This window comes from Rhinatrema bivittatum, chromosome 7 (assembly GCF_901001135.1).
Source record: "Rhinatrema bivittatum chromosome 7, aRhiBiv1.1, whole genome shotgun sequence".
Classification (NCBI taxonomy): Eukaryota; Metazoa; Chordata; class Amphibia; order Gymnophiona; family Rhinatrematidae; genus Rhinatrema; species Rhinatrema bivittatum.
In genome coordinates, this window is record NC_042621.1 from 30083449 (window position 1) to 30100550 (window position 17102).

Here is a 17102-nt window from a genome sequence, read left to right on the forward strand (position 1 = left end):
AGGTAACATCGTATCAGTGGCTCCTGGAGGTCATACGAGAATGATATGCGCCTCCTGTGTCCCATGGATGGCAAGAGACTAGTGATGCGGTATATTGAGGTTTCTTAACCTCTTCGTGGGCTATGTTGTCTCCCATCAACATTTGCCGAGCTGCAGCATGGTCCTCCTTACTTACGTTTTCCAGGTTTTATCGTCTGGATGTGCAGGCCTGGGAGGATGCAGCCTTTGCACATGCGGTGTTGACTGGGCCGTGGGCAGCCTCCCACCCTACTCAGGAGTAGCTTTGGTACATCCCACTGGTCCTGAGTCCATCTGACTACCCACTAGGAAATAGAGAAATTACTATTTACCTGATAATTTCATTTTCTTTAGTGCAGAAAGATAGACTCCTCTTTTTGCCCTCAGCTGCTGATTGATTGTGTCAATAGTCCTCCTGTGGGGCTATGTCTTCCAGCAGATTACTGGTAAGTGTTCATCCACTCCCTAGATTGGGGTACATATGTTCTTTGCTTGAGTTCAGTCTTTCTTGTTGGTTGAGAACAGTAATGGTTGACTGTTTTTAATCAAGTTTTTTTTGCTAGTCTGTCTATAGTTGCTTTTGAAGAAAATACTGGCAGGCTGGTGTTACTGCAGGAGTATATTTACTGTGACGTCAGCTTGCTTTGTCTCCATCAGTTGGTAGGGGACCATAACCTACTGGTTCTGAGTCTGTTTACACTAAAGAAAACAAAATTATCACATAAATAGTAATTCATCCATTGTTCATAGTAAGCATGATATTTTGCCAACTTGTGCAAAACTACATAAGATATATAGATAGATATTAGAGATGTGATTCGGCCGAACCTTTTGGTTCAGCCTTCGTTATGGGCCCGCCACGGGAAATTTCGTTTTCCCGCGGTTTGGGCCAATTTTTATTTATCTGCCCCACACCCCCCCCCCCCCCCCGAAACGATGCCCGAAACCCGATCCAACCCTTCAGATTAAAAAAAACCAACAAAAACCCCCAAACCCATCCCAACCCTACAAATTTAATTAATTGCAACCCCCCCCCTCCCGACCCCTCAAGACTTGCCCGACCCCCCCCCCCCCCAAGACTTACCGAAAGTCCCTGGTGGTCCAGCGGGGTCCCAGGAGCGATCTCCCCCTCTCGGGCCGTCGGCTGCCACTAATCAAAATGGCGCCGATGGCCCTTTGCCCTTATCGTGTGACAGGGCTATTGGTGCCATTGGCCGGCCTCTGTCGCATGGTAGGAGCAATTAGCTGCCATACATCAAAATGGCACCCTCCGCTGGGAAGGATGTGCTGGAGTTAATTTACTTCAGTGTCTCCCCTGCGTATGGTGTTCTTTCATGACTTCTGAGGCCTGGCCCTGGCCCTGGAGTCAGGACCCAGTCTCTGGATCGAGCCCTGGCATTAGGACTTGGTCTAGGCTGAGGCCCAGACATCAGCACCCAGTCTCCAGATTGGGCCTGGAGGCCCAAGTGTGTGGACCTGTCTCCAGACTGGGACCCAGGCCCTGGCTGAGGCCCAGGCGTCGGGAGCCAGTCTCCAGACCAGGCCCTGGCATCTGGCTTGGGCCTAGGCTTTGAAGTCTGGCCCTTATGTAAGCCCTAGGCCAAAGTCGTGGCATCTTACTGCAGCCTAGGCCTTGGCGTCTGATCCCCATCGGACCACGCAAGACTCCTGGCTCTGGCATTTTTTCAGGTGCAAGGGATGAGTGATGGGGATGGGAGGCCCTGTTTCTTTTGTTTTTCTGTTTTTGTTTTTTTAAATATTAAAATTTGTTGAAACCCCCCCCCCCCCACACACACACACACACACAAACAAAAACAAAATAAAATTTTTACTTCTTCTCTATAATTTACCAGTATTGAAAAAAAAGTCATCTATCAGTAGGGATAAGAATAACTTAGAGGTGTGTGGGTGTAGATAATATACGATTACTAGTGCGCTAGGTAATCACTGCATTGCATCTGCACATGCGCTACACAATGACATCGCCGGGGGGCTGCAAGCAGCAAGGGAGGAGTGTGGATCCAGTGAATGTAGCCATGGTGCTGTGCAGGCAGCAGAACAGCTGGTGGCAGTTTCCTGGCTTCACCAGCAAAATGAAACAACAACAAAAAATCACCAGCAGAAGCACAGAAAGAAATGCTGCAGACAGCATAAGGGCTGCTGGGTATTCTCACAGGACAAGCAGGATGGTAGTCCTCACAAATGGGTGACATCGAGGATGGAGCCCTGTACGGAAAACTTTTCTGTCAAAGTTTCAACAAGCTTTGACTGACACTGGCACACTGGGTGCACTGAGCATGCCCAGCCTGCAATTATCCCTGTGAGCCACAGGTGTCTCCCTCAGTCTTCTTTTTTCCGCTCTGCAGTCAGCATAGCGGTTGGAGCTCTGTGAGGATTTTTTAACTAATTACCTCATGGAAACACTTAACTTTTCACTTCAAAAAACACTTTTCCCTGCACAGGTCTCCCTCCGCATACGTTTTTACGACGCTCGGTGAGTACTAATTCTTATTTTTCGGTCGGTTTCTGTCACTATCTTAAGGCTGTTAACTGACTGAAGCCTTCCCTTCCCCCATTTTTCAGTTAGCTTTAAACAGCTTGCAAGTATCTCTGTGACACTCTGCTTGCTTATGCTAGTGGGGTAGGGATTTTTTCCTTAACTTTAGGACCTCTGTAGCTTCAAGTCCTTCGTTCCCTGGTACCCTCACGCAGTCGATACCCTATCGCTACACCGGGACCCTCCTAAACCGCCTTGGGCTTTTATATGTCATCAGCGCCCCTCCCCCCACGGTGCCCTGATGCCTTTATCCATGTTTTTTGCTTTTCAGTGCTACCAGGCTTTTTCCTCCTACGCACTGTTTTTTTTTCCTTGGGCTTCCTCGGTGCCGTCCCTACCCGGATGCATGCCATTGACGCACACGCTGTTAGTCACTGCCATGCATACTCGGGTCGCCACCACCGCTGCCCGAGACACTTTTTAACGATCCCAGGGTCACTTCATCGATGCCACCCCCCCTTTTGGGGATGCCATCGATGCCCCATCCTCCCCACCGATGTCCAGCCCTTTTCCATCGGTGGGCATCGGTGCCACATCGATTCGTCGGTGGGCATCGATGCCGGATGGTCCCCATCGGTGGACATCGGTGCCGGATGGTCCCCATCGATGGACATCGGTGCCGGATGGCTTGTCCGTCGATGGCATTGGTGCCGGATGGCCGTCCGTCGATGGCATCGGTGCCAGGTCCTTTTGCATCGATGGACACCGATGCCCAGGTGTTTCATCCATGGGCATCTATGTTAGAATGCATCCATCGAGGGCAGTCGATGCCAGGCTGCTCCCATCGGTGAAATTCGATGCCCAGGTGGGTCCCATCGGTGGGTATCCATGCCGGCTCGATTCCGTGGATGGGCGTTGATGCCAATGCCAGCCTTATGGCTGGCATCGATGCCCATGCCGATTCCAGGACTGGCGTTGATGCCGGGATGGAATTCATCGACTGGGAGATCCATGCCATCGATTCCATACGTGTCCATATCGATGCCACCGACACACGTGTCTGGGGCACCGATGCCATGTACACTTGGAAATCTGAGTCTGTCCAAATCGATACCGTCAACGTCTGTGGCCCTATAGTTGATGCCCGTGGCCATGCCACAAACGGCATAAATGCCCGCCTCCATGCATCGATGCCCTCGACACCTCCGTTTTCCTTCGGTGTCCTTGACGCCCTATTGATTCGACTTCGACTCAGTCGATGCCGGTATCTTTTTCAATAACGGCAATGTTTTTCGATTATTCGATTCCACATCGTTTCAAAGATACCTATGCCACTGCTGTCAGTGCCCGTCACTGTCATCATTCTCCTGGCCAGTCATCGACGATTTTTCATACCCATTTTGATGATATCCTCGAAGCCCCTTAGGTTGCCTTCAATATCGTCAATACCGACATAGCACCGCCACATAATACCCTCGCCTCCTCACATTGCTCCACGCTTTGGGTTCTTTTTTAAGCCCCGTATTAGCTTAAGACACTCCATTGTGTCAGGAGCAGAGCAGGCGTGCTGACAGTTCGTCATCGATCGCCTTCCAGGACGACGAGGGCTTCCATCTCGGCGCTGGGGAAAGACCGGGCCGAGCACCGTGGCACCCATCATCGCCGACATCGTGATCGTCCGCCGCTGACGCCATCCAGCACATCGGTGCCATCCTTCTCCAGGCTGGACAACGCTCGGGCAGAGCGACATCACCACTGCCATCAGCACTGTTCCTACAGTTTTGGCAGTCCTTGGTGATCCAGAACTTCCGGATCCAGGTCCGACAGCTTCTGCATTGGCGTCACGACACATCGAGCCGCTGGGACGAGGGAAGGGAACATGAGTTCCGTTAGGGCTCCTCTGTTCCTGGCGTGCCCCACCGTCAAGTGGTGTGGGACTATGGCCATCTGTTACACTTAGCAGTCTAAACGCCACTCACGCCTGGCCTGTCTCCTCTGTACCTGTGCCACCATACCGGGTTTCAGAGCGAGATGGACGTTTACGTCCCCGGCCTTACCCTCGAGGACTCCGGAGACCGTCGGAGTCAACAATCTTCACCGGCTCGTCTTGCGGCGATCCACGTCGGATGGTAAGTACCCGCTTCGGCGGCATTCCCATAAAGTTGTGTTCTCCCATTCGGACCGTGGTTCGAAAAGTTCTGGGTCATGTGCCTTTTAGAACTGTATTAGTGTCACATATCGCTATGTTAGCTATGTTAGCCACAATATCAGGAGAACCCCTCTATCTTCTTGGGATTGCAGCAGGGCTTCTTCTCTTGTCAGTAACAAGTCCCTGTGCCGACCAATGCTCTGACTCTTGGTTCCCTCCCAACCAAGGTCCAGCTGCATTGGCTGATCTGCTAAACATGAGATTCAGCAACCATTGCCCCATGTACAAGTCCACCTTGAGGCCTGGCCACAGGTCTCAGTGTCTCCTTGTACAGCATACAGAAATGCGGGTACCACTTACCGCTCACACACCTGCAGGAGCCTACATGATATCCTCCATTGGGACACCTCCTGGTCTCCCATCTGGTCAGATATCAGAGCGGCCACCCCACCTTGTACCAAAGTCCCGGTACACTCCCCCAGGCGCTACGAAGTGCAGAGGGGAGAAGGGAGGGGGGTTGGGGAGTTTTAATTGCACTATTCTTTCTTTTAACAGAAAATAGTTACTCTCCGCACATCCTGGACCTAAGAAAATCCAACTTTCTTTAGACGTCACAGGTACAATGGTATCTTTGGGTACCATCACTCCATACTGCAGTAAGTACATTATTTTAATGTTTCTATGTGCTTTATGGTGAGTCAACATTACAACCCCAAGCTCTGCCGCTGGCACCAGCTTCGGTAAGTGAACTGTCTCTTGCATCACTGTTGGTGAATGCTGTTTTCTCTGCGGAGTGTAACATCATTCACTTTCCTTGCATAGACTACTGCTAACCACTTTCAGTACATGCAAGGAGCTCTCACTTTTTTCAGGACTCACTATACATTTACTAACTGGGATTACTGTCACTGCCATAAATCCCTTCTGTAACACTTCTGGACACCACAGTCTTAAGACCCTCTTGTCCAGCATGCGCACAGACATTCTGATACATTGTTATATGTCCCTGCGCATATTTTCCATAACCTCAGCCTTTCAACTTTTCATGGTTGGGCTATGGGGTTTCTTCCCACTATGCATTTTTCTCATAATTCAAAACTGCTATGGGTTATATTCAGTGACATTCTATACTCAATGGACCTAAGTGGTTTCATTGCTTTCGTCCCTGATTCTTATCCCAGTTCGAACGAGGACCTAGTCTCCTTCGACTCATGCTCGCAATTCCTTAGGGTTATAAAGTTTCTCCTGAAAGCTGTCAACCCATTATGCATCTATTGCACTCCAGCATAGTTTCTCATAAACTTCCTGGACGTTGCACCCATGAGTTATGCCCTTATGCCTTCCAATACTGCTTTTGCAACAATTCTTTGTGCATACAGACAGACAGCATAGGGACAATGTGCTTTCCAACTCATAAGCACGCATTACCTCTTAGCTGCTCTGCTAGACAGCTGCGCAGCTCTACCCTTGGCCCTTGTTCACTTCATGCGTCCTTGGGCCACATATCTAAGAGATTTAATGAACGCTCTATCAGACCTTCTCCACGTAGGTTCTATCCTCTCGAATGGTCTCAATTACATGTGTACAGGGCAAATCTTTTAACGCTGAGTTTAACTAAACTTTCCTCGGCGTCTGCATCATTCCATACGATGCACAGGTTCTGCTCCCTGCACATGTTTCCTATGCGTTCCCTTAGATGCCTTTTCTTCCATCAAAGGCCTCTTCAATATATCTCTTCTGCTGCCTCTCGTAGCCAGCATTCTTCTAATGTTGAACTGGGATGGGGTTCAGTATTCTTTTCCCCACTCCCTGACTGAGATCAGTATGCTTTCCCATACTTCTCAATCCATCATATCAGTAACCTTTTATTCTCTCACCAGTCAGTCCCAAATCATAGACTTACTGATGTTCTTAGGTTCTGGTAGCGTCACAAAACCTTCTAAACATAAATCTTGCCGTTTAATATGGCAGGCTTTACCTCCTGACGCTAAAAAAAAAAAAAGAAAAAAAGAGGTATTACCCCTTTTACTTTTCCACCATTTTTTCTTACTCCCTCGGATTCTGTTCTCCAGACATCCTCCACATAGATACACCTTTCTCTTAGGAGGTGTATCGTTTTGGGAGTTGGGTTCCCGTTTTCGGTAATCCTCTCTGAGTCGGCTTACCATGGATTATCCACTGATCAAGCCGCCTCTATTTCTCTAATCACGGAATGAACATATATATTCTCCTTATAAGTCTCATACATTCTACGTTTGAGCCTTTCCATTCCTCTCTTCCACAGTTTGGCAAGGGAACTTCTTTCCCTCTTAATGTCATTCCTGCCAGCAGGGTCCGTGAGTTATGCACTCTTTCCATACTCACCTGACTCCGTTCCTCTGCCACTGAGTAGTTCTACGCATTCAACTTTCTATCCTTTTCAGGTAGATGTTGTATCTCCTTTCCTCAGGAAATACTCTATTAATTTTTCCTAACCTCTCTCTCTCGCCCTAGGGAGAGACTGGGTTTTCCACATTCCTGGACAGTAATGCTGCGCTTACATTCTATCTACATTGCACTGCATTCCATGTGAATTCCACTTGACTCTTTCCTTCATGCAAGGGTCAAGCTGCTACTTCCAGTGGCCACACAGACCTAATCCTTCTGATTAAGTGGTCTATATTTCCTTTCCTACCAACAAGCAGACATTTCACTACAACACTGTGGGTATCCACATACTGTTGTGTCCGTCTTAGCCTTAACAGCTTCCCTTTGGTTACTGCTGCTTGTACTTTTTTATCAGGTTGCAGCCTGGAGTCCTCTCCATACCTTCGCAGCCTATTATTGCTTACATTTGACTAGCCGGCATGCTCCATGTTTGGCCAGTCCGCCTACTCTTACTTTTTTCAATTCACTACCCAACATCCTTCCACGAACCCATTATGGTGTTGCGGATGCCCTCCGTTCCCATTTCCACCTCAGTCGGTACGCCTTTGCGCATCTGCGGTGTATCTGGTGCATTCCCGGGCATCCTCAGCTCGGTACTCACCCATTTGTGAGGACTACCATCCTGCTTGTCCTGTGAGAAAGCAAATGTTGCTTACCTGATGTAACAGGTGTTCTCACAGGACAGCAGGATGTTAGTCCTCACGAAACCCGCCCGCCACCCCGCGGAGTTGGGTCTGTATACTTTTATTTTAGTTTCGCTTGCGCTTTTTAGCTATAAGACGAGACTGAGGGAGACACCTGTGGCTCACAGGGATAATTGCAGGCTGGGCATGCTCAGTGCACCAGTGTCAGTCAAAGCTTGTTGAAACTTTGACAGAAAAGTTTTCCGTACAGGGCTCCATCCTCGATGTCACCCATTTGTGAGGACTAACATCCTGCTGTCCTGTGAGAACACCTGTTACATCAGGTAAGCAACATTTGCTTTCCCAGGCCCCTAATGATGATGACTGAGCCCAGGTGTGAAGGGGCAGGCCAGAGTAAGGAGGGGGGAAGAGAATGGGAGTAGTGGGAGGGGAAGGGAAGGAATGGGAACAGTGGAGGGGGAAAGTGAGAGGGGAAGTGTTGGGGCCTGGAGAAATGGGAGAGTGAGGGGAAGGGTTGGGGGTTGGAGAGTGAAAGGGGGCTGGAGGAATGGGAGAGTGCGAGGGGAATGGGGCTGGAGGAGGGAAGAAGGAAGGAGAGGGGCAGTGGGGGGTTGAGGGGAGGTGCCAGAAGTTGTGGTGAAAGCTATTACTGTAGCTGTGTTTAAAAAAAAGTGTGGACAAGTTCCTGGAGGAAAAATCAATTAACCATTATTAAGATAGAGTTGCAGAAATCCACTGCTTATTCTTGGGATAAGCAGCTTGGAATCTATCTACCCCTTGGGATCCTGCTAGGTACTTATGACCTGGCTTGGCCACTGTTGGAAACAGGATACTGGGCTTGATGGACATTTTGGTCTGACCCAGCATGGCAAGTCTTATGTTCTAAGGAGAATGTACATCCCTTTCATGACACCTCCACTGTCCCCCATGCATACATACACTCCCTCCACCCCACACACGCACACCCACCTCACACACAAGCTCCAGCACCACATACACACATATGAACTTCCCCATGCATATGCACCCCCCACACAGACAAACGCATCCACCCCGCCATCCCATTATACGTACGCACCCCAACTTCCACCACCGCCCAACTCCCCCCACACAGATTGGCCCAATCCCCAACCCACATACTCCCCACATGCCTAGCCTCTCCTTGACACACTCCTCACATGCCCAGGCACTCCTTGACAAACACATGTTCAATTATTCCCCAACATACACCAGTCACTCCCACAACCCACCCCCTACAAACCTGAATGGAGGGGCAAAGTTGTGAAGGGGAGAGTGTGCACACACTCCCCCATCTTACTCCCCCCATAGACACACATAAGTTTTCCCTAATACCATTCACATCAGCTTCATAACAAACACACCCACATCCTCTCCCGCCCACACACAGGTGCAAAGGGAAGGTTGTGCAGATGCGCATACACCCACACACTTGCACAGGGGAGGAGAGGGAAGGTTTGGAAAATGGGAGAGTTAATAAACATGTGGATAAAGGTGAACCGGTAGATATAGTGTACTTGGATTTTCAGAAGACATTTGACAAAGTTCCTCATGAGAGGCTTCTAGGAAAAGTAAAAAGTCATGGGATAGGTGGCGATGTCCTTTCGTGGATTGCAAACTGGCTAAAAGACAGGAAACAGAGAGTAGGATTGAATGGGCAATTTTCTCAGTGGAAGGGAGTGGACAGTGGAGTGCCTCAGGGATCTGTATTGGGACCCTTACTGTTCAATATATTTATAAATGATCTGGAAAGAAATACGACGAGTGAGATAATCAAATTTGCAGATGACACAAAATTGTTCAGAGTAGTTAAATCACAAGCAGATTGTGATAAATTGCAGGAAGACTTTGTGAGACTGGAAAATTGGGCATCCAAATGGCAGATGAAATTTAATGTGGATAAGTGCAAGGTGATGCATATAGGGAAAAATAACCCATGCTATAATTACACAATGTTGGGTTCCATAATAGGTGCTACAACCCAAGAAAGAGATCTAGGTGTCATAGTGGATAACACATTGAAATCGTCGGTGCAGTGTGCTGCGGCAGTCAAAAAAGCAAACAGAATGTTGGGAATTATTAGAAAAGGAATGATGAATAAAACGGAAAATGTCATAATGCCTCTGTATCGCTCCATGGTGAGACCGCACCTTGAATACTGTGTACAATTCTGGTCGCTGCATCTCAAAAAAGATATAATTGCGATGGAGAAGGTACAGAGAAGGGCTACCAAAATGATAAGGGGAATGGAACAACTCCCCTATGAGGAAAGACTAAAGAGGTTAGGACTTTTCAGCTTGGAGAAGAGACGACTGAGGGGGGATCATGAGAGGTCTAGAACGGGTAGATGTGAATCGGTTATTTACTCTTTCGGATAGTAGAAAGACTAGGGGGCACTCCATGAAGTTAGCATGGGGCACATTTAAAACTAATCGGAGAAAGTTCTTTTTTACTCAACGCACAATTAAACTCTGGAATTTGTTGCCAGAGAATGTGGTTCGTGCAGTTAGTATTGGCTGTGTTTAAAAAAGGATTGGATAAGTTCTTGGAGGAGAAGTCCATTACCTGCTATTAAGTTCACTTAGAGAATAGCCACTGCCATTAGCAATGGTTACATGGAATAGACTTAGTTTTTGGGTACTTGCCAGGTTCTTATGGCCTGGATTGGCCACTGTTGGAAACAGGATGCTGGGCTTGATGGACCCTTGGTCTGACCCAGTATGGCATTTTCTTATGTTCTTATGGGAGTGGGCCCCCTCCCACTTACTTCTCCCATTCTAAACGACAACACTTACATGCCATTCCCAGACAGGTGGAGAGGAGAGGAATGGAGCAGAATGTGGTGAGTGCAAGAGGCAAAAGTGCCCCCCACTCACACCAGCCCAACACCTACACCACCACATATATGTATCCCATCCATTACCGTATACTCCACCTTCACACAATCTCTGCCAGTCTTCTGATCTACATTTCCCCACATCTATCCCCAATCCTCCACCCTCAATAGTGCAAGTACAAGGCACCGATAGTGTACATATCCAGCTGACGGACTCATAAAACTCACTGTAGTGAAGAATGCTATAGCTCTCTCCCTGCCCTTCCTTTCATTAAGGTGCCCTACCCAGCTTGGATCCAAGTTGTGGGGTGCAAGAGGAGACGGCAAAAGCCTGTAGGCTGCAGTGGAGCAAGGATTTGTGAGAGCAGGATAGGATCAAGATTCCTCCAGTTCCCAATTCTTTATCTTGCTCTGGGGAGGAAGAGAAGGGGCCTTTGTGGGACAGGATATTGAAAGAAGAGAGGGTTATGGCAGCAGCGCGAAGAAGAAAATGGCTATGAGTGCGCAGAGCTGAGAGAGAACGGGATATATGGGTGCAGAATTGTGGACCTCGGAAGTTGGAGGTAGGGGTGTTCAGTAAAGGCGACGTAGAGCGAGAGGGGTCCCGGAAGACAAAGTAGGGGCAGGAATTGAAGGGTGCATTCAGCAAAAGGAATAAAAACAGGGTCCGCGGGGGCGGGACTGGACGTTGACCCACCCGCGTGCTTCTAACTGACTGCAGTCCGCGAAGGGGCGGATCGTTTGGCTGCATCGCTAGAAACGAAACCCTGCTGGCTCCAGCTTTTTTTTCTTAAACCAGCTCCAGATGCCGATCTCTTTCCACATTTCCGCAGTGTCAGCGTTTCCGCTTCCCGCCCCCCGAAAAATAATGCAACTCCAAGCCGCGATTCCGAATCGCGTTTAAACTTTCTGGCGAGGACGATGGAGGACCCCGAAGTGGCGGACCCTGCCCCGGAGCCTCAGCCGGGGCTGCGAGCTCTCCTCCCGACCAAAGCTTTCCTCTCCTCCCGCAAAGGGCAGCTGCTCCTAGCGGAATCGGTAAGGACTTTCCCTGCTGCAGGCTTCCTTTGTTGATCGCAATTGTCTTTCTGTAGCTCTGCTTCTCCGCTTCCAGGATGTCCGGGAGCGGTATAAGAGAGTCACCGAGAAAACAAAGGCAGATGGGGTTCGGCTGCTTAAGAGAATAAAACCGATGAAACAACGGAACAGGGCGAGGCGATGTCTTAAATAATTCAAAATCTTTATTTCTGTAGTAATCCATGGCCGATACTGTAAACTTTTTCGCCCACAGTAAAATCTGAAATAATTTAATGGACGTGCATGAAACTGAAAGAAGATTCACGTTTTAAAATGAGCAAACCAGATGTCCTAAAGGATTTTATCTTCATTTTTTTTTGTCTACAGGAATATGCTCCATGCATCTGACCCCGCAAGGTTGATAATTAAGTTTCCACCATAATTAGACATGGGGGGGGGGGGGGGGGTACATTTCCAGCAGGAAGTTGCACGTATAATTTTAAGCGTGTGCAAAACCTGATTTTCACATACAGGCCGATGAAATACAGTGCACGCAGCCAAGCGCACTGGTTAACCCGTGGTTGGACCCACGTCCACAACCCGTTATTCTATAAGGGGATTAGTGTGTCCAACTCTCTGCAAAGCTAATAGTGCTCATCACATGAAAATTCATGTTGCTGAGGCTATTAGCTATTCTTCTCCAATGCAGAAAAAATAATGTGCACCCCACACGTACCTTTTTACTCTCCAAAATTAATGCCTGACCCAGAGCACACATTAATTTTTGAACAGTTCAAAAAGTGTATAGAAAAGCAGAAATACATTAAAAAAAAAAAAAAAAGTGTGCTGGCGGTCAGGTTAGGCAAAGGGATGCTCAATTAACAAGCGTCCATTTTCCTAACCCGCTGACGGCCACCTCTCCTGGGTGCCTGCTGCCGAGGAGGCGCTAGGGGTGCACAGTTTCCCCTAGCGCAGGGGTCAGGAACCTTTTTGGCTGAGAGAGCCATAAACGCCACATATTTTAAAATGTAATTCCATGAGAGCCATACAATATGTTTAAAACTAAATACAAGTAAATGTGTGCATTTTATGTAAGATCACACTTTTAAAGTACAATAAGTCTCTGAAAATATTACACCAGTCCTTAAGACACCAATACATCTCCTATTAGGAAAACGGACCAAGTCAGGCTGCTATAGAGTCCTACACAGAAACTACACGCCAGCAGAAAACCTCACCTGAATCACGTGCTGTCCCTCACCTAACATAGAATAAAGAGACCAAAACACATAACAAGAAGCATGCAGAAAAAACTGAATTGGAAACTGCAACAAGCCAGAGTCTCTGTATGCAATGTAACAAAGGAAAAAAGAAACATCACCCATCCTTATATTTATTTATTTATTTATTTTTAATTTTTATATACCGGAATTCCTGTATGCAATACAAATCATTCCGGTTTACAAGTAACGAAAAGGTTGCCCTGGTCTGGGAGGTTAGACCGGGGTTTTGTACATAGAACATTAAACATTGAACAATAACAATCAACCATTAAACATTATTACAAGGAACATTGAAGGTATAAAACAAATCAAGAAATATAAAATCATCAGCAGTAAAACTGTACTAACAAAAAGAACATATTTCGAAACAGCTGATGAGTGGAATATCCAATAATTAAAAACTCATATAAAACATTTCCAGATACCAATAAAATATTTCAAAATAGCAGACACAAAGACCCAGTAATGAAAAATAAGGATACAAAAATTTTTTTGCTCTGCATACCTGGGAACGTTTGATATCAGGTGTCCTGAGATTGTTCTGAATTAGCAGGAGGTGGGGTGGTTTGCTTGGAACTTTCTCCTCTCTCAGTCACATACCAGCGCTCTCTCTCACACTGGCTCTCAATGACACACCTATACACACATGCTCTCAGTACTCACATATACCCATGTTTTTTCTCTTTCACTTATATAGGCTCTTAATTACGCATTTACACACATGCTATCTTTTCACGCTTACACACACACACAGGCTTTCAATCACATAAATACATGCTGTCTTTTTCTCTCACACACAGACTCTCATTCACATGCTTACAAACATGTCCTCTCTTTCTCAATCACATACTCAATCACATACTCACATACTCCCTCACCTAAATCAGCTCTCAATCACACACAGACACACACAGACACACATGGTCTCTCTCTCTCATTTAAACACAGGCTCTCAATCACATACTCACATGCTCCCTCACCTAAACCAGCTCTCAATCACACACAGACACACATGATCTCTCTCTTACTTATACACACAGGCTCTTAATCATACATACACATGATTTCTCTCACACACAAAGGATCTCAATCATACACACATACTCTTTCACACAAACAGGTTTTCAATCACAAACTTACACATACAGGTTCCCAATGGTAAACTTACATTCATGCTCTCTCTCTCTCTCTCACAGGCAGGCTCTCAATCACAGACATACTCTCTCACATGTACAGGCTCTCAATCATTCACATACATGCATCTCACACACACACACACACACACAGGGCCCCCCCCCCCTCCGCGGCCCGGAAGAGGAAGTGGAGAGTATCGGGTGCGTGCGCGGCAAGAAGAGGCCACGCTAGTGCGCTCAGCATCGGCCCGAAGAAAAGAAGACTGCAGCGCGGCTCGGAGGAAAATGAAGAGGTTCAACCGCGGCCGATGGGACTCCGCCTCCGCGAGGGCTGAAAATGAAGGAGGTTAGCGTTGGGAGGAGGCTGCTGCTGCCGCGAGTTCCCGGGGTGGGGGGGAGAGAGAGTGAATGAGCGAGCAAGCATGTGTGTTTGCTCGCTCATTCACCTCCCAACGCTAACCTTCATTTTCAGCCCTCGCAGAGGCGGAGTCCCATCGGCCGCGGCTGAACCTCTTCATTTTCCTCCGAGCCGCGCTGCAGTCTTCTTTTCTTCGGGCCGATGCCGAGCGCACTAGCGTGGCCTCTTCTTGCCGCGCAGGCACCCGATACTCTCCACTTCCTCTTCCGGGCCGCGGGGGGGGGGGGCGGGAAGAAGAGAGCACGCTGGTGCCGCTGACTCCAGCTGTCCTGCCGCGTTCCGCCCGGGCTGACAGCATTTTAAGCCCAGGTGGAGGAGGACCGGGGAGCAGCTGGGTCAGCGGGAAAGTGTGGCGACTGTCTGCGAGCCAGATGCAGCCCTCAAAAGAGCCATATCTGGCTCGCGAGCCATGGGTTCCCGACCCCTGCCCTAGCGCCTCCTTTTTACCGCAGCAGCCCATTTAAATATTAAGTCAGGCGCCCGGGAGAGGTGCATCGGCAGGTGTTAGGAGAGCGGGCACTCAATTATGAGCACCCGTTTTCCACGTGCCAATACTGATCGGCCTGATTGTTTGGGTTATTATGCGGCTAAATTCAGGTATGGAGCCCTAGCCCTTGCAAGAAGATGGCGTAAAGTTAGGTGCAGGTACGTCCTGCTGGTTACATACCTGACAGTTCAGAGTGAAAGCTGCATACATGGACATATCTGGGAAGTTTCAAGCTCTGCTCATCCTGAGACGGGGAGAGGGGAGAGGCTGTCTGCTCTTTCTTCCTCTCCTCCTCCCCATTTTCTTCTTCATTCATTCATATTTTCTATCAGATAATAGAATGAGAAAAAAAGGCGCTGGGCCAGAACATCTAGCTAGAGACATCAAAGGCTAGAAACTATTTAGTATTCCTTTATTTTTTCTCTCCCTGGGGTTCTTCTTCTTTCTCCTCTTCCTAGTTGTCCTACCAGCTGAGATTTCCTCTTTCTCCTGCACCCTCTCCTATATTCCTCATCTTTCCTATAGTATCACTCTGGGTTCCTATCCCCTTCCCCCCCCCCCCCCCCCCAACCCTCTAGCGCCTGCCATCCATGGTCCTCATTCTCATCTTCCCTAATTCAGCTCCCTTCCCGTCCCCATCTTGCTCTCCCCTCCTTAGCTCCCCCCCACACTCACCATCCTGCACATACTGTTTTCTCCTTTTGCTCTTTCCTCTCACTATCCCTTCACATGCTTGCTTTGCCCCTCTCTTCTCTGCCACCCCACTCTTGATCTCTCCCTCACTCACTCACAGAGAAATGCATATTTTTTTCTTCTGCCCTCCCATCACTCAAACTTGTGCTGTCTTTCTTCTTCCTCTCCTTTACTCTGGTCTATGCAGGAGAGGAGAAAATGCTTCCCCGCCTCTCACTTACAGTTGATTGTGGTTCTCAGAACGAGGCAATCAGAAGCGGGAAGCGGAGAATTAGCAGCAACAAGCTGAGAGCTGCCTTGACCTCTGTCAGGGTGCCTACTGCATGCTCAGCCTGCAAGGAGGAAGGAAGCAGTATCCCAGATATGTGCACAGATTCAGAACATACTCCCCTGCACACCACTTTGTTTTATGCAGCCACATTTGTGCATCTTATTAGCACTCGCTCTAGGCTAACTGGTGCCCAGTATGAAAACTGAAACTGGTGCCCACTCCTCCCTCCCAGTGAAAATTATCAGCTTTACTCATGCCACCCTTCATGCCCCATCCTCCCTTCTCATCCTTACCTTCTGTCTTTGCTCCTCTTCTTCCATCCGCCTCGCTCATATCTCCCTTCTCTTATTCCTCCCAACACAAGAGCAGAGCCGCTGGCCCTAGTGCTTCTAAACACAGCTTCCTTGTGCCACTCCCGCGTGGCTCAAACAGCGTATTGAGTGGGAGAGAGAGGTGTCAGTGGCAGGAAGTGGCATTTTGATGGCAGCAGCACTTTAGCCTAGTGGGCTACAGGAAAAGGGACAACACTTGGCAGCAACTCTCTTTTGCCCTACAGACCAGGGAGGGGGGGGGGGGGCAGGTTGCAGTAACCCTTCTTCAGCCCCACAGACCCTGTTGGAAGAGGGCGTGCATCTCGTCTTTGAACCAGCTGCCGCAATGGGAGCAGGCACTGACACTCTCTAGTGTGCAGTGTCCTGTGCGACCATACAGGTCACCCACCCCAAAAGATGGCTGTGCGTGTTACGAACGCACTGGGCAGGCACTAGCCAAAACGGCAACTCCCTTCCCTTTCAGACTTGTACATTGACTCAACCTAGAGCAGGGGTGGGCCCTTTTTGCCCACCCCTGCGAGCTAGTGTGCCAAAAATGGCCCAAAATCGGCTAACCTACATGTACAACTCCTTTTGTTACACACGACTACACTTTTGAAAATTTACCCTAAGAGTTACAGGTACAGTGAAAGAAGTTAGGGACAAAGATCCAGTGGCAAGAATTCATGTACCTTCCTGACGAGCTTGTGCAGAGTTATGGTGTGGATGGACTGATTCTGGAGCAAGCTGGAATTTTAGTAGATTGTAATATCTTTTATTGAATCAACAAAAAAGATGTAATATCTGAGTTTTCAAGACTGCAGCAGTTCTTTCTTTAGGTGTGAGGTTATCTAATGATCTAGGTAGGAATGGGGGAGGGGGGTACATCCATCTTGCCTA

The 17102-nt window shown here is 48.4% G+C and overlaps 1 protein-coding gene and 1 long non-coding RNA gene across 4 annotated transcripts in view; one reads left to right on the top strand and one right to left on the bottom strand.

Annotated features, from left to right (window-relative positions):
- Positions 1-349: 349 nt before the first annotated feature.
- LOC115095031 lies at positions 350-15427 on the bottom strand. Its single transcript, XR_003857673.1, has 2 exons — positions 15108-15427; positions 350-717 (listed from the first exon to the last, which is right to left on the bottom strand). It is a non-coding gene; the product is annotated as an uncharacterized LOC115095031 (long non-coding RNA).
- Positions 11352-17102, top strand: part of CMTM3 (CKLF like MARVEL transmembrane domain containing 3) — a 113826-nt gene continuing 108075 nt past the window's right edge. For 2 of the 3 annotated variants that reach the window (XM_029608192.1, XM_029608193.1), the window contains exon 1: positions 11353-11627. In XM_029608192.1, the coding sequence (XP_029464052.1) occupies positions 11511-11627 (117 nt within the window). In that variant the 5' untranslated portion in view covers positions 11353-11510. Of the gene's footprint in view, positions 11628-17102 lie in introns of all 3 variants that reach the window. The other variant, XR_003857672.1, reaches the window with a different exon arrangement.